Raw genomic sequence first — 23636 nt, 5'->3', positions numbered from 1 at the left:
CGCTCACTCTCGCAGCACGGCCGCAACCCCCTAACAGAGCCAGAAGAAAGAAGAGTGGTGAGTACAGCGCCGGCGTCTCGGTTAGTGGGTTGCCGGCGTGTATGGCGTCACAAGGGTGGGAGCGCAGCACTGACAGGCTGCGCTACAGGAAGGCTCAGCAACACTGTGTAGGCGCTGTGAGGGGCATCCTGAGCCAGCGCGGATCACCGTACACTGGTCACGCTGCTAACAGGGGCTAATCCCGCTGTTAGCTCCAGGAAACTTCAGGCCAGTTTAAACATTTAGTGCGGGAAGCCGCGCGCCATGTCAGGGGGGGGGGGGGGGGCTTCCACGCAGAGCGGATCCAACACTCACCAGTGCCATTTTCTCCCTGCAAGGATGCTGACATGGAGCGCTGCCCCCCACATAACTCCATTGCCTCACGGTACCAGGGTGTTCTAGACGGGGGGGGAGTGTGATCTCAATACTAACTTCTCTATTAAGGGTAGTTAGTCAGCGCCGGGCTTTTTTCATAATAATTGCCTACAGGGGCGCTATGTGGCTGGTTCCTTATGCTCTGTGTCTCTCTGAAGGTACTCTGGGGGAAACTGTGTCTGACATTTTCCTGTGTGTGTGTAAGTGTGTATATCCCACATTACCATGTCAAAAGACTCTGTGTCCTTTGCTGCAGAGTGTTTATCTTCTCCTGAGGAGTATTCCATGTACTCAGGAATGTAATATACTGTCTCAGCCTTCTAAATCCGAACCCCCATGGGTGGATTCTTTAATGGGAATGATATCCCAGATTTCTACTTGGATGTCCCATACTGAAAGGGAGACGCAGGTTTTGAAAAAATCTGTGGAGGGCTTAAAGTATTTAGCCCCTACTACTATGGACCCACCTACATACAGTACCCTCAAAATGTACACTTGCCCAGATAATGCAAGTTGACACTGATACCGACTCTGATACTGGGGACGGTGATGGGGATATGCAGGGGGGAGATGCATCCCTTGCTAAAGGGGTGCAATTGATGATTGAAGCAATTAGGGATGTGTTGCATATTTCTGAGAAAGTGCCTGAGCAAGAAGAATAATCTTATTTTACAGTAAATAAGAAATTCTCGCTTACCTTCTCTGCTTCTAAGGAGTTAAACTCCTTGTTTGAAAAGTCCTGGGAAAACCCAGAGAAAAAATTCCAGATTCCTAAAAGAATTCTCATTGCTTTTCCTTTCCCTGAAGAGGACAGAAAAAAGTGGGAAAACCCACCTATAGTTGACGCTTCTGTATCTAGATTGTCAAAAAAGGTGGTTTTACCTGTCCCCGATTCAACCGCCTTAAAGGATTCGGCTGACCGCAAGATTGAGACTACGCTCAAATCACTATACACGGCTACAGGCGTGGCATTAAGGCCCACTATTGCCTGTGCGTGGATTTCTAAAGCTATAGTAAAGTGGTCAGGCACATTACTAGAGGATTTAGATACTATGGATAGGAGTAACATTGACTTGTGTTTACGTCACATACAGGATTCTGCAGGTTTCATGGTGGAGGCCATGAAGGACATTGGCCTGCTGAATGCACGGGCGTCTTCCATGGCAGTCTCGGCACGCAGGGGACTCCTGCTGCGCCAATGGACTGCGGATGCGTAATCCAAGAAAAGTGTGGCGAACCTACCCTTCACAGGTCAGGCCCTGTTTGGGGAAGCTCTGGATGCATGGATATCCACGGCAACTGCGGGTAGGTCGGCCTTTCTTCCCTCCGCAGCTGCACCGGCTCGGAAGTCTTATCCTACACCTACACTGCAGTCCTTTTGGACCGCTAAATTTAAAAAATCCATCCCCCCCCCCCCCCCCCCCCCCCGACCACCTTCTTTAGAGGAGGTCGGGAAAGTCCAGAATATCTTCTCTAACAGGTTCCCAGGAACAGAAAGCGGGTTCTGCTTCCTCAAAATCTTCAGCATGATGTTGGACCTCCCAGCCTGGAGATCGGACAGGTGGTAGCGAGACTAAAAGATTTCAGTCACGTGTGGGCATCATCTTTGCTGGGTCCCTGGGAACAGATATTGTTGCCCAGGGGTACAGACTGGAGTTTCAGGAACTCCCACCTCACAGAATCTTCAAATCAGGCTTACCAGTTTCGCTGACAGAAAGTGCTATCCTACATGAAGCCATTCAAAAATTGGTACGAACAAATGTCATTGTTCCAGTTCCACCTCACCTAATAACCAAGGGTTATTACTCAAACCTGTTTGTGGTACTGAAACCCTCTTCGATAAAGCTCCAAGGCGAGTGAAACGCGTCAGAGGTTATCAGTGACAAAGGATACCATTTACTGTGGACTGATCTACATGGGCACCAGCTTATTATCGGACAACGGCAGCATTCATCAGGCGGTAATTGGAAGTTACAGCGGCGCACACATCTTGGGGAACGGAGACGTCCGGTGCCTCCTCGCTAGCTTCTTCCTTACTCAGCGCAGCACATTCCTTAATGGAGAAACCTTCAGTTTGTAATTGACTGCATTCATGTCACATTTTGCCTGAAATAGTAATAACTGAGACTGGGTGCAAGCACGATCACACAGTGCAACTATGTGGCCACTATAGCTACCTGTAAGGAACTGCTATCAGGACAGATTTTTTTAATCCCGTTGGACACAAGGGAACTAAGGTTCCACATTGATGATATCAGAATACACACAACAGGTATCACGGGGTCGCCGTGCATATGGAGAACGTGTGCACAATTAAGATCTCTTACGTCCTAGAGGATGCTGGGGACTCCAAAAGGACCATGGGGTATAGACGGATCCGCAGGAGCTTGGGCACACTATAAAGACTTAAACTGGGTGTGAACTGGCTCCTCCCTCTATGCCCCTCCTCCAGACCTCAGTTAGACTTTGTGCACAGGAGTGAAGGGACACACACTAGGGGAGCTCTACTGAGTTTCTCTAAAAGACTTTGTTAGGTTTTTTATTTTCAGGCAGACCTGCTGGCTACAGGCTCCCTGCAGCGTGGGAGTGAAGGGGGAGAAGCAGGACCTACTTCTTCTTAGTTTAAGGGCTCTGCTTCTCGGCTACTGGACACCATTAGCTCCAGAGGGTTCGATCACTTGGTGCGCCTAGCTGCTTGTTCCCGGAGCCACGCCGTCACCCCCCTCACAGAAGCCAAAAGAAAGAAGCCAGGTGAGTATTAGAAGAACAGAAGACATCAGACGGCAGAAGACTTCAGTAACGGAGGTACAGCGGTCGCGCTGCGCTCCATGCTCCCACACACCAACGGCACTCACAGGGTGCAGGGCGCTGGGGGGGAGCGCCCTGGGCAGCAGGTTACTGTTTTCTTTAAAGGGCTGGCATCAAAAGTATTTTCGGTGCCTGGGCACCGAGTATCAGACCCCCGCCAGCATGTTTCAGCGCGCTGCGCGCCATTGATTCCCCGCCATCGGCTTTCACGGGTGCGGGGCGCTGGGGGGGGAGTGCCCTGGGCAGCAAGTTACGTGTTTGCAAAATGGGCTGTCATATTTACATTGTGGTGCCGGGGGCTCCGTGTCCCAGACCCCCGCCAGCATGTATAGCGCGCTGCGCGCCATTTCTCCCGCGCCGGCTTCCATGGGTGCAGGGCGTGGGGGGGGGGGGGGCGCCCTGGGCAGTATATATATATATATGCAGTTAACTGAGCCTTAAGATTATGCAATAAATAGGCATTGTATAAGAACCCCACTGTCATTGTTTTCTACCGGGCTTAAGCGCGCCGGGAAGGAGCGGAGCTTAGGCCCCGCAACTCATTCAGCGTCATTTTTTAAATTTTTTTATTCATGCTATATGGAGTACAATATATCACTAGTTTCCATACAGGGCGTATAATCATGTTGTGGTGCATGTATATCTGAGTTTTCCTGTCAGTTTACCCACTATTAGAGGTCATTCCGAGTTGTTCGCTCGCAAGGCGATTTTAGCAGAGTTGCTCACGCTAAGCCGCCGCCTACTGGGAGTGAATCTTAGCATCTTAAAATTGCGAACGAAGTAATCGCAATATTGCGATTACACACCTCGTAGCAGTTTCTGAGTAGCTTCAGACTTACTCGGCATCTGCGATCAGTTCAGTGCTTGTCGTTCCTGGTTTGACGTCACAAACACACCCAGCGTTCGCCCAGACACTCCTCCGTTTCTCCGGCCACTCCTGCGTTTTTTCCGGAAACGGTAGCGTTTTTTCCCACACGCCCATAAAACGGCCTGTTTCCGCCCAGTAACACCCATTTCCTGTCAATCACATTACGATCGCCAGACCGATGAAAAAGCCGTGAGTAAAATTACTAAGTGCATAGCAAATTTACTTGGCGCAGTCGCAGTGCGGACATTGCGCATGCGCATTAAGCGGAAAATCGCTGCGATGCGAAGATTTTTACCGAGCGAACAACTCGGAATGAGGGCCATTGTTTGTAGTCGACATATGTCGACATGGGGGGAGAACTAACGGCATCACCGACGCCTGTTGGTACGTGTCTCAGAAGATGCAGTGTCAGCAGGTCGGTAGTTGTATACTTGTACATAGTAAACACGAGATGGGAGACACAGTCGTATGTGGGTGTCCTGTCGGCTTCAATTGTGATTACTGGGTAAATATTAACATAACGGCCTTATACCTGCATTTGTATTTATAGGTATATGTGGAGGGAGTGTTATTGAATTTATATCTGTATGCTTCCCTCAGGGGTGTAGTACAGTCTGCCGGCGGTCGGGCTCCCGGCGACCAGCATACCGGCGCCGGGAGCCCGACCGCCGGCTTACCGACAGTGTTGCGAGCGCAAATGAGCCCCTTGCGGGCTCGCTGCGCTCGCCACCCTGCGCTCGCCACGCTGCGGACACGCTATTTTATTCTCCCTCCAGGGGGGTCGTGGACCCCCACGAGGGAGAATAAGTGTCGGTATGCCGGCTGTCGGGATTCCGGCGCCGGTATACTGTGCGCCGGGATCCCAACAGCCGGCATACTGAAGACCACCCTCCCTCAGACCCCTCGGTCCATACTGCTTACTATTTCCTGCTGTCGACGGCTACTACATTTTCGGTCGACCTTAATTTTCCTGGTAGATCCACTATTGGGGCTTGTCAGTACATGGTCATACGCATTCAGAACACGTTACTGTCCCTAGGGACCTGGCGGTATACATAGTTACGATATATGTATTATATTGTGTATCACATGAGGGGTATTCATGAATGCTGAAGTAATAGTATTTCTTCTCATGTGTTGGTCGCTCTGTTGATTAAGCTCCAGATCGGCAGTGACGAGTTGGACTTCAATCCTCTCAAGGTGTCTGAATGTTTATTCTCTTCCCGACCCGGAGAGCGTACTGTGGCAGTCTACTCCTGGTCGATGCGGAGCCCGGTCGCAAGGGGTCTTGAACAGGAAGCAAAGTGTTATTTTAATTTAATACTTTGGACTTATTTGCATTGCATGCATATGAGGGAGTGTTATATTCGGATAGGTATCCGACAGATTTACCCTACAGAGAAAGGGGTAAGGCTGTTTATGTTATTTCTACTTTATGACATTGCAGCAGGCTGCCACGTGGCGGCAGGAGGTGTGGCCGGGGAAATGCTGAGGATGTCTCCGAGATATACGGTATACAGCTGTTTGGGGATGCCTCGGTTCAGTCACTCTCGGCGGATGCCACTGGTAAGTCTGACTTCGTGAGTTAAACTCCTTCACAGTGGTTGGTGACGCATTCTTTTGTGGGATGCAGTCGTGTTAACCGATTCGATACCGTGTTTTTATGTTTCCTTTTCTGTGCAGCCAGTGGACGGTGAAAAGGTAAGTGTTCTGCAGCCTTGTTAGGTTTGCAGAAGCGGATGTCGGTTTATGTTCTACCACATCCACCACTGGTCGCTAAGTCTATATGGCGGGACCCCGCACCGGTGAGGACTCAGTTGCTACGTTCAGTTAGTCCGGGACGGGACTAGGTCCGGTGAGTTGCTTATAGAATCCAAAGGGGGACATTCTGGAGTTACAGATGTTTTCCCTCACTGATTTTCTAATGGATATTGCCGTTTCCCCTCTGGAAGGGGAGGTAGTAAGCGACGCCATATAGAGGTGCACCAGGTTTAGGGCTTTGTCCTCCTGTCCCGATTAAAAAATAAAAATAAACAATAGCCAGGATTGGCTTTACCATTTCACTGGAGTGATGGTAGTATGATGGGTTTCTGTCAATAGTAAGAGCCATTGGTAGTCTGTACTGAGATGTTCGCCTGATTGAGGCGAGGTCGGGACCAAGTGGTGTAAATCGTTGTTGTCTCTGACTGTTCTTCAACACAGGGAAAGGCTGTTGTTCTCAACGACACAGATGTTGGAGGTGGTATCAGGGTAGATACTGATTGGTCGAGGTTCTGTGTTTTCCTGTGGAAAGAGGTCTGAGGATCCTGGGTCGGATCAAATTTGCAGTGCCAATCCATCAACGTGTTCTGTTGATGAAGAAGTTGGGTGCGGCCTACGAGGCCTTTTCGATGAGCAGGTCAAATGCCAGAGTAGTTTTCACGGGACCTGTTGGGAATGTGGTCCGGGTCTCACCGGCGCATGCACCGGAATATCATTCTCATGGCCAGGAAATCGCTCCTGTGGGGTCTCCTCAATTCTCACCTCCTAGAGGGACGAAGGGTCGGGATCCAGGATTAGCTCCTGGTGTCCATGTATGCAGATCTCCGAGGCTGGGGAGCAGTCCTGGCATGGGAAGTATTTCCAGAGGAAAAGGTCAAGCTGCAAAGCTGGTCTACAATAAGCTTTCTTGAAGTTAGAGCTATTTTTAACGACCATATTTTTCGTGATCTGCCCGTGTTAATTCTGTTGGACGATGTGACAGCAGTGGCGTAAGTAAGCCGCTAGGGCGGAACAAGGAGCAAAGCGACAATGGCAGAAGATGAAATAGTTTTCCGCTGGGTCTAACGACTGATGAACGTTATATTAGCAGTTTTAGTTCTGGATGTAAATGCCTCAATTGGGCATGTTGGCGTCTTGCCTCAATGAGAGACATCCGGAATATGGTTCCAGGTCTAGGGACACTCAAGCTATCGCAGTGGACGCCTCGTGACACCTTGGGTGTTTTCGGTCGGTCTAGGTGTCCCCTCCGTTTTCACTCTGCTGAAGGTGATAAACGTAAGATGAACAGAGGTTCTGGCGATCCTCATTGTTCCGGTCTAGCCAAGGAGGGCTTGGCATCCAGTTCTTCTAGATTTATTCATAAGAAGATCCCTGGCCTCTTCGGGAGGTACCGTTACAGCAAGTTCCGGGCGTGTATCAGGACTTACCGCGGCTGCGTTTGACGGCGTGGCGGTTGTACGCCATATCCAAGTCCGATTGGGTTTTCTCAGTGAGGTCATTTCCACACTTCTTCAGGCTAAAAAAGAAGTAACGACGAAGCCTTAACACCGTATTTGGCGTACATATGTGTCTTGGTGTAAAGCTAAGAAGCTTTCTACGGAAGATTTTCAGCTGAGTCGTTCTTCTCCATTCTTTGCAAGTAGGTGTGGATGCAGGCCTACAGTTTTGGCCTTGTAAATTTTCTATAAAAAAAAATAATTGCCCACCTTTCCGGAAGTTCAGATTTTCGTGTAAGAAGTACTGCACATCCAACCTCCATTTGTGCCCATTGGCACAGTGGGTTCTTGACGTGGTGTTGCGTTTCTTGTGTCTCACTGATTGAAACCTTTATTAAAGGTTGTGTTAAAATTTCTCTCTTGGAGAGTGGTCATGCTTTTGCTTTTTGGGCGACCGCAAGGCAGTGGTCGGAAGTAGCGCCTTTGGCTCACAAGAGCCCCTGGTTGTTCTTCCAAGTGGATAGAATTGAGAATTCGGATGGTAGTTCTACCGAAAAGGATTTTCGGTGTTTATCAAAGACCTGACTAGTTTGATGCCTGTGGTAACTTCAACATTGGCTGATTCAATGTCTCTCGATATAGTCAGGGTTTTGAAGATTTATCTCGCCAATTGGGCTCAGTTTGGGGAAACAGAGGCTCTGTTTGTCCGGTATGCTCCCAGCGTGCTTGGGGCACCTGCGTCTCTGCAGTCTGTTGCACGCTGGATCTGTGATACGATTCGAGGTGCTAAGTCTACGGCTGGATTGCCGTTACTGAAGTCGGGGGAGACCCATTCTACTAGGAAGATGGGCTCTTCTTGGGTGGATGCCCGAGGGGTCTCGGCGTGTTAACTTTGCCGAGCAGCTAATTGGTCGGGTTTCAAACACCTTTGCTAAGCTCTACAAGTTTGATACCCTGGATGATGGGGACCTCATGTTTGCTCAATCGGTGCTGCAGAGTCGTCCGCACTCTCCCGCCCGTTATGGAGCTCTGGTATAGACCCCATGGTCCTTTTGGAGTCCCCAGCATCCTCTAGGACGTAAGAGAAAATAAGATTTTAGTACCTACCGGTAAATCCTTTTCTCCTAGTCCGTAGAGGATGCTGGGCGCCCATCCCAGTGCGTATTGTGTCTGCAGTTGTTGTTGTTTTCGTTGCACCTGTGGTGTTTCCTCTCTGTCAGACTATTGCTGACGTTGTTCATGCCATGGCATGTGGTTTCTTATTATTGGTTGAGTTGACACACGGGTTGTGTTACATATTCTCTCAGCATATGGCTGTATGGTTTTCATACCGTGGGCTGGTATTCTGTTAAAGGCCATGTCTTGCGGTATGTTCGTGGTATAACACTCACTGTTTTTAACTTATAAATTCTTTTCTCGAAATGTCCGTCTCTCCTGGGCACAGTTTTCTAACTGAGGTCTGGAGGAGGGGCATAGAGCGAGGAGCCAGTTCACACCCAGTTTAAGTCTTTATAGTGTGCCCAAGCTCCTGCGGATCCGTTTATACCCCATGGTCCTTTTGGAGCCCCCAGCATCCTCTACGGACTAGGAGAAAAGGATTTACCGGTAGGTACTAAAATCCTATTTTAATTGATCCACCTCTATAGTAATAGCCAATTAGCTGGTGATTTGAATCTGGAGGATATATGCAGTATATAAAATTGTATGCACTGTGATAGGATATACATGTGTAATGTGTGTGTATATATATATATATATATATATATACTTTTAATATTGATTTTTACTGTTTGATTGGTGTTAGAATATGCATTTTTAGATGCAACTTATATATTAAAAGAATTTTCTTATTATGATTGAATGTGTCTACACTCATTCCGAAAGCCTGATTAACTAATGGAAATAGCGCAGTGTGAATTCTGTTAGTTTTTGTGGTACCGAAACCGGACGGTTCGGTAAGGCCTATTTTGAACCTGAAGTCATTGAACCCTTACTTGAGGGTTTTCCAATTCAAGATGGAGTCTCTGAGAGCAGTGATCTCAGGTCTGGAGGAGGGGGAATTCCTAGTATCCCTGGATATCAAGGATGCGTACCTTCACATTCCGATCTGGCCGCTTCAGCAGGCCTATCTACGGTTGGCACTACAGGACTGTCACTATCAGTTCCAGACATTACCATTCGGCCTCTCCACAGCAACTAGGGTGTTCACCAAGGTCATGGCGGAGTTGATGCTCCTCCTCCGCAAACAGGGAGTGAACATAATTCCATATCTGGACGATCTGCTGATAAAAGCATCTTCCAAGGAGAAGCTGTTGCAGCGTATTGCACTCTCAACTCAACTACTCCGGGATCACGGGTGGATCCTGAACTTTCCAAAGTCACATTTGGAACCGACAAGGAGCCTGCCCTTCCTAGGTATGATCCTCGACACGAAAGTGCAGAGGGTGTTTCTACCACTGGAGAAAGCGTTGGTGATCCAATCAATGGTACGGGATGTCTTGCGTCCAGCCTGGGTATCGGTTCATCAGTGCATTCGCCTTCTGGGGAAGATGGTAGCCTCCTACGAGGCTCTACAGTACGGAAGATTCCATGCAAGGTTCTTCCAGCTGGATCTCCTGGACAATTGGTCGGGATCACATCTTCATATGCACCAGCGGATACACCTGTCGCCGAAAGCCAGAATTTCACTCCTCTGGTGGCTGCAAACTTCTCACCTGCTCGAGGGCCGCAGGTTCGGAATTCAGAATTGGATTCTTCTAATCACGGATGCAAGCCTCAGAGGTTGGGGAGCAGTCACCCAGAGGGAAAATTTCCAAGGAAGGTGGTCAAGTCAGGAATCTGTCCTTCCAATAAGGATTCTGGAACTAAGGGTCATATACAACTGCCTTCTCCAAGCGGCACATCTTCTGCAAGATCGAGCCATTTAGGTTCAGTCGGACAACGTCATAGCAGTGTCCTACATAAACAGGCAGGGCGGAACGAAGAGCAGGGCTGCAATGTCAGAGGTAACAAAAATCCTCCTCTTGGCAGAAAGGCACGCGTTGGCGCTGTCGGCGTTCTTCATTCCGGGAATGGACAACTGGGAAGCGGACTTCCTCAGCAGACACGATCTCCATCCAGGAGAATGGGGCCTCCACCAGGAGGTGTTCGCAGAGGTAACAAGCCGATGGGGTGTACCTTAAATAGACATGATGGCCTCTTGCCTCAACAAGAAGCTTCGGAGGAACTGTTCCAGGTCACGAGACCCACAAGCAGTGGCGGTGGATGCCCTGGTGACTCCGTGGGTGTTCCAGTCAGTGTATGTGTTCCCTCCACTTGGGGTGGGGAACCTTTTTTCTACCAAGGGCCATTTGGATATTTATAAAATCCTTCAGGGGTCATACAAAAATGATCAACTTAAAAATTAGCCTGCCCCCAGTAGTTATGCCCCAGTAGATATGCCACCAGTAGTTATGCGCCACTTACATACACGCATTAAAATAAAAAATAAAAACCCACAATACTCGCCAACCCTGATCCTGCTTCCGGACCGTCTTGACATCTCTTCCATAGCACTGCATGGCCGCACGTGCACACTGCCAGAGCCGGAAGCTGGAGCTCAGGAGTGAGCTCCTGCCTCTGGCTGCTGCCGAGGAGAAGAAGCCGGACGCCCATTAGTAACAAAATCTCTGCAGGCGCCCGGCATCTCCCTCGGTTAGGTAAGCCGGGCCGAATCAAGTGGCTCTGCGGGCCTTATACGGCCCGCAGGCCTGAGGTTCCCCACACCAGTTCTAAGCAGACGATTTCTCTCGCTGGATCAGGCTTACTATCCAGCATGCTTATTCGACAGCAGGATTGCAGACTCCAAATTCTACTTTACTCGTAAGGTGGGGTCTTCCTGGGCAGCTGCCCGGGGTGTCTTGGCAGTGCAACTTTGCCGAGATGCAACTTGGTCTGGGTCGAACACGTTTGCAAAGTTTTACAAGTTCGATACTTTTGCCTCTGATGATCTGAAGTTCAGTCAATCAGTTCTGCAGGAGCCTCCGCGCTCTCCCTCCCGTTCTTGGAGCTTTGGTACATCCCCGTGGTACTAATGTGGACCCCAGCATCCTCTAGGACGTAAGAGAAAATAGGATTTTTGTTACCTACCGGTAAATCCTTTTCTCGTAGTCCAAAGAGGATGCTGGGCGCCCGGCCAGCGCTTCGTTTTCCTGCAAATGTTATTTGGTTCAGTACAACTTCGTTTTAGTTGAGTACTGCATTGTTACTTGGTAAGTAATGTTTCAGCTGTTGCTGAGTAGTTCAAGCTAGTTGGCTTGACGTGCCTTGTATGTGTGAGCTGGTATGAATCTCACCACTATCTGTGTATATAATCCTTCTCTCGAAGTATGTCGTCTCCTCGGGCACAGTTTCTAGACTGAGTCTGGTAGGAGGGGCATAGAGGGACGAACCAGCCCCCACTCTCAAACTCTTAAAGTGCCAATGGCTCCTGGTGGACCGGTATATACCCCATGATACTAATGTGAACCCCAGCATTCTCTATGGACTACGAGAAAAGGATTTACCGGTAGGTACCAAAATACTATTTCTTAGCCTGATCGCTGCGCTGCGAACAACGGCAGCTAGCGATCAACTCGGAATGACCCCAATGCGTGGAGGGATGTGCAATCAGTTGTGTGTATGTAAAGTATCATTCTGAATTATTCTGTCTGAAAACCTTACAATTACAGATCTGTTATGAGTAAGGGTGCGTGTGTTTGTGTGCGTGTGTTTGTGTGCGTGTGTTTGTGTGTGTGTGTGTGTGTGTGTGTGTGTGTTTACATTTTTCTCGAACTTGCTTCTGCATTGCTGTAGCATCTCCTTCACCTCTTATTAGGGATGGCCTTTGAACATTGATATACCGAATATATAGATATTTAAGGCATGTATGTTACATCGGTTGTATCAATTATCTATCCCCAACATATCAAACAAACTTAAAAGGCGGGGGGGTTGTCCATACCTACCTCCTGCCTAAGACACTATGCTGAGAGTAAACAAGCCAGTCTGGGAGGGAGAAACCTAAGCAGCACAGCTACGCAGAATTAATGGAGGGGTAACTATTAACTGGCATTATTAACAAGGCATATGAATATACATGTGAGCATACGGAAACAGATGACCTAGCCGGATACCGGCAACCACAGTGATTGCTCAGTCTTAACCTTCAATGCCTGTAAAGGGGCGTAATACACACGGTGAGATTTTGACTGTCTTTACGTGAGATTTTGACTGTGATATTTTGTCAAAGTGCTAGATTGTACACTCTATCTTTTCTTGCGATACTGGCCCCACGCAAGCGCGCATCTCTATCGCAAACATCCTCACCAAGTGCTAATGTAACACCTCAACATGAGGTTATGTATAATTTCAGTGCAATTTATGCACATAGCTGCTCAAGGCAGATTTATCTCACTCACTGTGGAAACACCACAACTGTTCTTTCCCTTGTCTCCAACATTACATTCCTAGAGAGAACTCCTAACACTTCCCTCATTGGCTATACGCAGCAATAAGTAACTGTAGGAAGATCGCCAGGATGACGAGTATGTAATGTGCGCTTTCCTGCAATCACTGTGTTAACAGCTTGGTGTCTGCCAGCATGAGAGGAATGGATACAGAGAGGGAGCGTGCTTTTTCCTCTGCCCCTTCTCTACTCACTGTATCACTTACTGGAGTCCTTAATGTAGACTCTGCAGGAAGGAATGCAGTGGGAAGAGGAGACAGTGAGTGCCCGTGTACAGTGTGATGTTAGGGATTTCCCTTGTGTATACTATTCTGGAATGAATTTAAGTTCATACCAGGACCCGAAGGCAAGATAGTTGTTGGTGCCCCTCCCCCGCTTGCATTTGTTACCAACACCCCAATCCCAGCGGCACTCGACACCCTCCTCCCAAAATCACATTAACTACCAACACCCTATCATATCCACCCCCACATTCGCTACTAATACTCCAGCAGTGCCAGACATACATTCCTCCAAACCACCCTCACACTGCCTTTGCTGCCAACACCCCGGTGGCACCGAGATACACATACCATCCCCCCTGCATTCACTACCATCACACCAGCAGCACCCCGGCACACACTCTCCCCTCTGCATTTACTAACCTAATTCCAGCAGCTCTCATACCCACTGCATTCACTGCCAACACTACAGCAGCTCCCAGACACACTTTTCCCCCTGCATTCACTACTAACACCTCGGCAGCACCCAGACCCACATTCTCCCCCTCCTTCTGCATTCACTGCAAACACTACAGCAGCTCCCAGACACACTTTCCCCCCTGCATTCACTACTAACACCTCGGCAGCACCCAGACGCACATTCCCCCTCTCCTACTGCATTCACTGCAAACACTACAGCAGCTCCCAGACACACTTTTCCCCCTGCATTCACTACTAACACCTCGGCAGCACCCAGACGCACATTCCCCCTCTCCTACTGCATTCACTGCAAACACTACAGCAGCTCCCAGACACACTTTCCCCCCTGCATTCACTACTAACACCTCGGCAGCACCCAGACGCACATTCCCCCTCTCCTACTGCATTCACTGCAAACACTACAGCAGCTCCCAGACACACTTTCCCCCCTGCATTCACTACTAACACCTCAGCAGCACCCAGACGCACATTCCCCCTCTCCTACTGCATTCACTGCAAACACTACAGCAGCTCCCAGACACACTTTTCCCCCTGCATTCACTACTAACACCTCGGCAGCACCCAGACGCACATTCCCCCTCTCCTACTGCATTCACTGCAAACACTACAGCAGCTCCCAGACACGCTTTTCCCACTGCATTCACTACTAACACCTCGGCAGCACCCAGACGCACATTACCGCCCCAGCTGCATTTACTGTAAACACTACAGCAGCTCCCAGACACACTCCAGCAGCACCCAGACGCACATTCCCCCCCCCCCCCCCCTCGCCTCCTACTGCATTCACTGCAAACACTACAGCACCCAGACACACCCTGCCCACCCCTTGCATACTACTGATACCTTAGAACAGGGGTTCTCAAACTCGGTCCTCAGGGGCGCACACAGTGCATGTTTTGCAGGTCTCCTCACAGAATCACAAGTGAAATAATTAGCTCCACCTGTGGACCTTTTAAAATGTGTCTGTGAGTAATTAATACACCTGTGCATTTGCTGGGTTACCTGCAAAACATGCACTGTGTGCGCCCCTGAGGACCGAGTTTGAGAACCCCTGCCTTAGAAGAACCCAGGCACGCACTCACCACCCTTCATTCAGTTCCAACACCCCAACAGGCTAGAACAGCCTATAATGAAAACATTTGGAGATGTACTGTATCAGACCTTCTAAAGAGGACAAGTGGAGGTGTTCCCCTTAGTAACTATCAGATTCTATCATACATACCATTTAGTACAGTCTATAAAATGATAGTGGCAAACCAATTGTCCTCTGTAGATTGATAAAAAATAAAAATAATAATTTTCATTTCAGTTGTGTGGTTTTTCTACAATGTTTAGCTCATTATTATAGTCTTGCTCACTGGAAGCTCCATTACTATGTACATGGAGTTTATTGATCAGTCTTTTACAAATGAAGCGTATGTAATGATACATACAGTAAGCCATGTACAGTAGAAGACTTTCAACTTATTTTCTGTTGCGGGGTACACTGGGCTCCACAAGTCTGGACAATGGGGTGTAGAGTAGGATCTTGATCCGAGGCACCAACAGGCTCAAAGCTTTGACTGTTCCCAGAATGCAAAGCGCCGCCTCCTATATCACCCCGCCTCCCAGCACAGGAGCTCAGTTTGTTAGTTGGTGCTGCAGTAAGCAGGCACTTAACAGAGGGGCTGCTCCGAGCAGCCCTAAGAAAAGCTTTTTATGAGGTAAAAAGTGAAGACTTCAAGGGCAGCAGCAGGGGTAAATGTCTTCTGACATTCTCTGCTGCAGCTCCAGCTCTCCCCAGCGGCGCTGTACACTCCCGAGCCCTGGTTGCTGGGTACGTACAGCGGAGGTACACACGGCTGGGGCTCTCCAGGATCGCGTGGCCGCTCTTCGGGAGGTGGTAAGTGGGTCCCGCTCGCAATCCGGCGTGGTCAGTGGAAGGCGGGCCGGGCGCGCCGGCGGTGGACACTGTGGATACAGGCGATCCCACTAGATCACCAGGGCATGGGCGCAGGTCAGGTTTTCTCTCTAAACCAATTCTTATATCGCCCACAGTACCCGGTGGTTTTGCCAGCAGAGGGGATAAGGCTTAGACCTGAAGCCCCAGTCCCAGGGCGCCATTTCCAGCAAGTGTTCCCGCCCTGGAGCTGCATCTCTGTCTTTCCTCACTCCCTGTCAGTGTCTGCGGCGCCATTACTCCTCAGCTCACTGTTCCTGGGACTGCTTGGGCAAATCCTCCTATGTAAAGCTGCCTGGTTGTCAGCGCTGTGCCTTTACATGACACTTAAGTATTCTACCTGCCTTTTTTAGTCAGAGTGCATTTAGTCCGGGTTTTCTAGTACAATTACCCTGTGATATACATCCAGTTTCTTACTGTGTAGTGTTATATCTATTGACTATATAGCTGTGTAAGCTAGTCCAGTGCAGTATTATTGTCTGTAATAACCTCTGCATTGTACAAACTGTGACTATTTGTGTGTGCATTGATAGCTGAGTGGTGTCCATCTCGTGTCTTTCACTCAACTTGCTATCCCTATATTCTATAACCTGAGGGGGCTTGGTGCGTCAGGTGTTATTTAATATAGGATTTTCACAAAGATATACTGTATTACGTATTTTTCTCTGTGATTTAGTCAACATATCTCTCCTTTATCTCTGCTGGTGCTGACTACACTGCGCAGGAGTTTGGGTTTAGGGATATAGTGCTGCTAATAATTGTACTGTGTTACCTCATACTGCAAGTTATATCATGTCTGCTTCTGAGGGTAACGGTTCTGGGGCGGAACACACTGCTGGTGTTGCTGAAGCCACAGGCACATATAGGGAGAATATAGCAGCTGTGGGCTCTGGTTCTGGGGGCTCCTTGCCCCCCAGTGGGACTGTGGCAACGGAGGCACATACTGACCCTCCGTGGGCCGCTTTTTCCACGCTTCTGCATACGCTAGTTCATAAACTAACACCCCCCATGGGACCCCCAATGCCGGTACAACCGTATGTGGTGCCTGCAGCTAACCCGCCGTGGGCGGACGATTTATCTTCTCAATTAAAGAAGTTTAACCAGTCCCTGACTACTAAAAAGTCTGACCAACACTCGCCTAAGTCCAAGAGGTCCTCTAAGCGAGCGCTGGTCTCCTCACAATCCACTGCTGTCACTGACACCCTGTCTGATGAAGACAGTACATACACTGACCCCACAGGTTCTGACTCAGTTACGGCTGATGGGGAGGGTAGTTCACATGTGGATGTTCTTGATCTTTTGGAGGCTATTAAGTTAATTCTGCAGATTACGGATGATCCCGAGCCATCCGTTCCTCCTAAGAAACCAGATAGGTTCAAGCGTCAGAAGGTGATTAAACAAGTTTTACCTCACTCTGACCACCTAGTGGATATACGTCAGGAACCCTGGTACGAAGTTTGTGCCTCAAAGGAAGATACTGGCTCGCTATCCCCTCGCGCCAGAGCTGTCTAAGAATTGGGAAACGCCTCCTCCAGTAGTCTCAAATGTGGCTAGGATGGTGGTTTCCTCAGCTCTACCTGTCACTACCGTCACGTCTCTAAAAGAGCCTACGGATAAACGTGTTGAGGGTTGTCTAAAAGCGATTTACACCCTCACGGGTGCTGCACAAAGGCCCACTATTGCAGCTACATGGGCGGCAGAGGCTATTGAAGCATGGGCCTTGGAGTTAGAGGCTGAAATCTCCTCTGACCATGCTAGACAATGCTTGTCATATATTGTCACAGCTTCTCGCTATATTAAAGAGGCGGCTTCTGATGCCGGTATCCTAGCAGCCAAGGCCTCTACTACGTCAGTCCTGGCTCGCCGGATATTGTGGCTGAGATCCTGGTCTGTGGATCTGGACTCTAGAAAAACCCTGGAGGTACTCCCTTTCAAGGGGGATATTCTGTTTGGGGAGGACTTAAATAAGATAGTGGCTGACTTGGCTACTGCTAAAACTGCCTGTCTGCCTAATACAGCTCCTTCTGTGTCGAAGGCCAAAGGCACGTCCTTTTGCCCCTTTCGTCCTTCAGGTAAAGCAAAAGGTCAGGCGTACCATAAGCATGCCCGCACTTCCAAACCTGGTAAGCCGAAGCCCAAAAGAGCCTGGGCTGCTCGTCAGCCAGCAGCCAAGACCGATAAGCCTGCCGCATGACGAGGCGGGCCTCCCCCTGGGGGATCCCAGGGTGTGGGGCCAGCTTCTAGGGTATACCCAGTAATGGTTGAAGACCACTTCAGATGCCTGGGTACGGGAAGTCGTCACTCGAGGTTACGCCATAGCCTTAAAAAACCGACCCCCCTCATCGATTTTGCCAGACAGACGTCCCGTCAGACCAGACAAAGGCAAACACTCTGCACTCGGTGGTACAGACCCTCCTGGATACAGGAGTCGTAGTACAGGTGCCTCTTGCTCAGAGGGGCCAGGGGTACTATTCTCCGCTGTTTCTAGTCCCGAAACCGAATGGGTCCTCTTGGCCCATTGTCAACCTCAAGGCACTGAACAAGTTTGTGAAGGTTTCCAAGTTCCGTATGGAAACCCTTCGCTCTATAGTTCTGGCCTTGGAACCTGGGGACTACTTGGTCTCCCTGGGCATACAGGATGCTTACCTGCATATTCCTATAGCAGTGTCACATCAACAATACCTGAGGTTCGCTATTGGCAACCTCCATTACCAGTTTCGGGCGTTACCTTTTGGTTTAAAAACGGCTCCGCGAGTCTTCACCAAAGTTATGGCGGTGATGACGGAGGTACTCCGCCGTCAAGGGGTCAGGATACTGCCGTATCTAGACGACTTGTTAATCCTGGCAAATTCCCCAGAGCTTCTCCTGGGTCATCTGGATATGACAGTCCGGTTTCTACAAGCCCACGGGTGGCTCATCAACTGGAAGAAATCCTCCCTGGTCCCTGCTCAGAGCATGGTGCATCTGGGAGCGCTGTTGGACACTCACAACCAGAGGTTGTTCTTGTCTCAGGAGAAAGTCCTGAAACTTCAGGACAGGATTCGTTGCTTCCTTTCTCGTCCGCAAGTGTTGATACATTCGGCAATGCAGGTGCTGGGCCTCATGGTGTCAGCATTCGACATGGTGGAGTATGCTCAATTCCATTCTTGCCCCCTCCAGAAGCTGATTCTAGCCACCGGATCAGGTCTCACATGATCTCTTTGACTCCGGAGGTCCGTCTGTCGCTGCTCTGGTGGCTCCTGGACCGACAATTGTGCAGAGGCCGTCCCTTCTGGATATCCAGCTGGGTCCTGTTGACGACAGATGCCAGTCTAAGAGGTTGGGGCGCGGTGCTGGAGCAGCACTCCTTGCAGGGTCGGTGGACCAAGGAAGAATCTCTCCTCTCGATGAACATTCTGGAATTGCGGGCGGTCTTCAATGCGTTGAACCTAGCCCAGCATTCGATTCAGAACCGTCCTGTTCAAGTACAGTCGGACAACGCGACCACAGTGGCTTACATAAATCATCAAGGCGGCACTTGAAGCCGTTTGGCAATGAAGGAAGCCTCACGGATTCTACGTTGGGCAGAACGCCATCTACTGGCAATATTGGCAATATTCATTCCGGTAGTCTTGAATTGGGAAGCGGACTTTCTCAGTCGTCAGGACGTGCATGCCGGCGAGTGGGGCCTCCATCCAGAAGTGTTTCAACTCCTCGTGGAAAGGTGGGGTTTCCAGATGTGGATCTGATGGACAAGGTTCCGGTCTTCGGAGCAAGGACAAGGGATCCTCAAGCAGCATTCGTGGATGCGCTAGCAGTGCCGTGGAGGTTTCGGCTGCCGTATGTGTTCCCTCCTGTGTCACTACTGCCCAGGGTAATTCGGAAGTTCAAGCAAGAAAAAGGAAATCTGCTTCTCATAGCTCCGGCGTGACCCAGACGGCACTGGATCTCAGACCTGCAAGGCCTATCGTCAGAGCATCCACTTCTACTTCCACAACGCCCAGACATCCTCGTTCGGGGCCCCTGTGTCTACCAGGACCTAGCCCGGCTGTCTTTGACGGCGTGGCTCTTGAAGCTTCCGTCTTAGGAGCTGAGGGTTTTTCTGAAGAGGTCATTAAAACTATGTTGCGGGCCTGGAAACCGGCCTCTGCTCGGATTTACCATCGGGTCTGGCATTCCTACTTTGTTTGGTGCGCATCTAATCATTATGACGCTTCCAAGTTTAGTACAGCCAAACTTTTGGCTTTTCTACAGCAGGGCCTAGATTTAGGCCTGCGTCTGACCTCCCTCAAGGTTCATATTTCTGCCTGTGACTCCTTGGGACTTGTCGGTGGTTTTGGAGGCGTTGCTGGAGCCTCCATTTGAACCTCTTGGTTCAGCTGACCTTAAGTGGCTTTCCCTTAAGGTGGTGGTCTTGCTGGCTATTGCCTCTGCTAGAAGAGTGTCGGATTTGGGTGCCTTGTCTTGTAGTTCCCCATATCTGATTTTTCACTGTGACCGGCCGGTTCTTAGGACTCGTCCCGGATATTTTCCTAAGGTGGTTTCTTCGTTCCACCTTAATCAGGAGATTGTGGTTCCAGCTTTTGTCTCTCCTGATTTGTCTCCCAAAGAGCGATCTTTGGATGTGGTACGGGCTCTCCGTATCTATGTGAAGAGAACTGCTTCTATTCGAAAATCTGATTCTCTCTTTATTTTGTTTGGATTTCACAAACGTGGCTGGCCTGCTCACAAGCAGACCCTGGCCAGGTGGATTAGAATGGTGATTGCGCATGATTATGTGAAGGCTGGTCTGTCAGCTCCTGTTCACATTACGGCTTATTCTACTCGGTTTGTTGGACCTTCTTGGGTGGCCCAACGTGGTGCGACCCTTGACCAATTATGCAAGGCGGCTACGTGGTCCTCCGGGAACACGTTCATAAGGTTCTATGCCTTCGATACTGCCGCTTCCCAGGATGCTTCCTTTGGACGCCGGGTTATTGTGCCCGCTACAGTACGTCCCCTCCCATAAGGAACTGCTTTAGGACATTCCCATTGTCCAGACTTGTGGAGCCCAGTGTACCCCGCGGCAGAAAACAAGTTTTATGGTAAGAACTTACCCTTGTTAAAACTCTTTCTGCGAGGTACACTGGGCTCCACAAGGCGCCCACCCTGACGCAGTTAGCTTCTTTGGTTTGATATGGCATTAGCCGCTGACACTTCTCTTGTTGTGAGAGTGTGGTGTTTGTGGCTACTAACCGTTGTCGTCTCCTTTCCTGCTACTGCATTGGGCTAGTTAACTAAACTGAGCTCCTGTGCTGGGAGGTGGGGTGATATAGGAGGCGGCGCTGTGCATTCTGGGAACAGTCAAAGCTTTGAGCCTGTTGGTGCCTCGGATCAAGATCCTACTCTACACCCCATTGTCCAGACTTGTGGAGCACAGTGTACCTCGCAGAAAGTTTTAACAAGGGTAAGTTCTTACCATAAAACTCGTTATCTATTGATCATATGGGTGCAACTGCAACGCAAAATCTATCTCCAAGGCTTCTTACTTACAGCACCATAACGCACATAGTTTTGCACATGACCCGAATGATTAGTTTACCAGTTTTATTAAAGGCTTAGCAATCTAAGTGACATAATAATGTTACTTTGTGTAAATTCCTGTACACACGGGGGAGATGTGTGCTGAGTGATCTAGCACACATCTCACCCCCGCTCAGCACACAGAGCGATGTGTGCTGAGCGACGGGTGGGAACGTGGAATGGCTAGATTTGGCATGCATGCCAAATCTAGAGCCGGCGATAGCGTCGCGCGGGATCTAGTCATTGGTTAGAATTTAAACACGGTTCTCTCCGTGTGTACCCCCCCCTTCCTGAACTCAGTTTAAATCAGCGCTATTAACCATCCAGATACACCATGTGACAAATGTGGCTGCATTAGGAAGATTACTGTTAGCTGTAAATGTACAGGACATGCTCTAAGCTTGTTTATTTAATGGCTAACTTCATATTTAAGGACAACTCCATAAACATTTTTTGTTAATAAGTATCCTTGCCCATCTGTTAGTGGGAGAAAGGTGGCATAATTGCCAAACGAAGTCTTCTGCTATCGGTGACATCACACGGGCAATTGTGAGGCTCCATTTGTGTGGCTGTGTGCACCTTAACTCCAGATACAGCATAATGGAGCTGGCAACTAATATCTTAGACAAGTGTAACTACTAAAATTGTGGCCAGTTAGCAACACAAGCAATATGGCCAAATACAAGATAAAGTGTCACCTATCAGGGCTTAATGGAGGTCAATACAGGGAAGGCTCCAACTGGTTTTGTTTTAGTAAAAAGGGAATTATTTGTATTTTCTAGCAATGTATTTTGCAACAAACTCAAATGTTACAGAAGAAAGTGAGACGTATGAACATGTCGCTTATCTCAGTGCTGAGACATCCTGCATTGCCACGTAACATGGCAATGCTGGACTTATTATTGCAGTGAGAGTCTTTGGAGAGGGCTATAGTTATGTGACCAGCGGTCACAACACCTCCACCTACATCCCGTCCCCTCACTATATAGGCGGTCGGCATGGCGACCAACAGGGACTATTTCCACTCGTGAGTGTCCACAACACCCATAGAGTGGGAACAGAACCTGTGGTGACCACAGCGTGGCGAGTGCAGAGAGTCCCCCCCCCCCGCCACATATACGCTCCCCATGTGGCTGGGATTCCGGCCGCCAGTAACACGATACACATCCCTTGAAGAGATGTAATGGAAACTCCCCCCGGAATCTTCTCCCTCTTGTGGTCTCTGTCTGGCTGTGTCATATAGGCTTAGTGCTCTTACACATTATGGTTTGTGAGTGGCCCTGTTGAGATCAGGAAAACCTGCAAGATTTCAGTGTGACATTTCAGATTCCGCTTGTGTGCTGAGCGCCGGGGACGGCAGCAGGACTTGTAAAGAAGCGTAGCATCAGTCAGTTATGGCAACTAGTTGACAGCCAGCAGAACACCATAATGAGCAAAGAGTGATGGAGTTTTTGCATAGAGCAGTGGTTCCCAAACTATCTCGGTTCATGGCACCCTTGGTGTCTCCAACCTAGTGTATGTGTAGAAGATCTGGCACTCATGCAGAGGTAAATAAGACGGCTTGCCTCTGTGCTATCCACAGGGGGAGTGTACATGCAGGAGGAGACAGGCGGGCCTCAGAGGATTTATAGGCACACAGAGAAACACTGCTAGTCGCTGCAGGCTATGCTTCAACGTTTCAGATACATACCCCATACAGGCTGCAAAGATCCGTACATCTCTGCATACTGTATGGGCAAATATATGCATTTAGTTTGGTGCACACAGTGCATGGGGTGAGGGTGTATTGGATTCTAGACATCTATAATCCCTCCTGGACTCAATTCTATGTTGCATTCTACTGTAATACAAAATTCTTATAGAACTGATACAAAATGCAGATTTATTTCTAAGAGGCTTTACACGCAGGAGGCATTATAGGGAGCCAAAGGTGACTCTTTGCATTATGTTAATAGGTATTCAGAAGACGCTACTTCTATCTGACTCAGCTGCCTGATGGCTCCTATATCCTAAACTCATACAAGGATGAAAAAACTACAAAGGACTTGAAAAACTGTATCTTCCTGGATTCCTGCATTGATGTCATCCAGGTACTGTATATCCAGAGTGGAGTCATCAATTCTCCTTGCATGTCTGAGACTGACGAGATAAAAGGAGTTTATGAGCCAATGTGTCATTTTATGGAGACTCTGGGGTATATGCAATTCACGGCGAATCGCGGCAAATTATCGCCGTTTTTTTAATTCGACACAATTCGACAGGTGAATTCCGGCAGGTGGCTGCCGGAATTCACCATATTCAATGAAAAACGGATTTGACATTCCCGCGGGCGAAAAATGGCCGATTTGCCGGATTTTGCCGCGATTTTAAAAATCGGGAAAAAATGGCGTGGGGTCCCCCCTCCAAAGCATAACCAGCCTCGGGCTCTTCGAGCTGGTCCTGGTTCTAAAAATGCGGGGAAAAATTTGACAGAGGATCCCCCGTATTTTTAAAACCAGCACCGGGCTCTGCGCCTGGTGCTGGTGCAAAAAATACGGGGGACAAAAAGAGTAGGGGTCCCCCGTATTTTTCACACCAGCATCGGGCTCCACTAGCTGGACAGATAATGCCACAGCCGGGGGTCACTTTTATACAGTGCCCTGCGGCCGTGGCATTAAATATCCAACTAGTCACCCCTGGCCGG

General features: G+C 49.2%; 1 protein-coding gene across 2 annotated transcripts in view; it reads left to right on the top strand.

Annotated features, from left to right (window-relative positions):
• Window positions 1-23636, top strand: part of DOCK11 (dedicator of cytokinesis 11) — a 981167-nt gene that overhangs the window by 162843 nt on the left and 794688 nt on the right. For both annotated transcript variants that reach the window (XM_063937505.1, XM_063937504.1), the window contains exon 7: window positions 22909-23043. In XM_063937505.1, coding sequence (XP_063793575.1) covers window positions 22909-23043 — 135 coding nt within the window. The remainder of the gene's footprint in view (window positions 1-22908; window positions 23044-23636) is intronic.

Source organism: Pseudophryne corroboree, chromosome 8 (genome assembly GCF_028390025.1).
Source record: "Pseudophryne corroboree isolate aPseCor3 chromosome 8, aPseCor3.hap2, whole genome shotgun sequence".
In the NCBI taxonomy this organism is placed as follows: domain Eukaryota; kingdom Metazoa; phylum Chordata; class Amphibia; order Anura; family Myobatrachidae; genus Pseudophryne; species Pseudophryne corroboree.
This window is presented reverse-complemented; position numbering and strand designations above follow the sequence as displayed.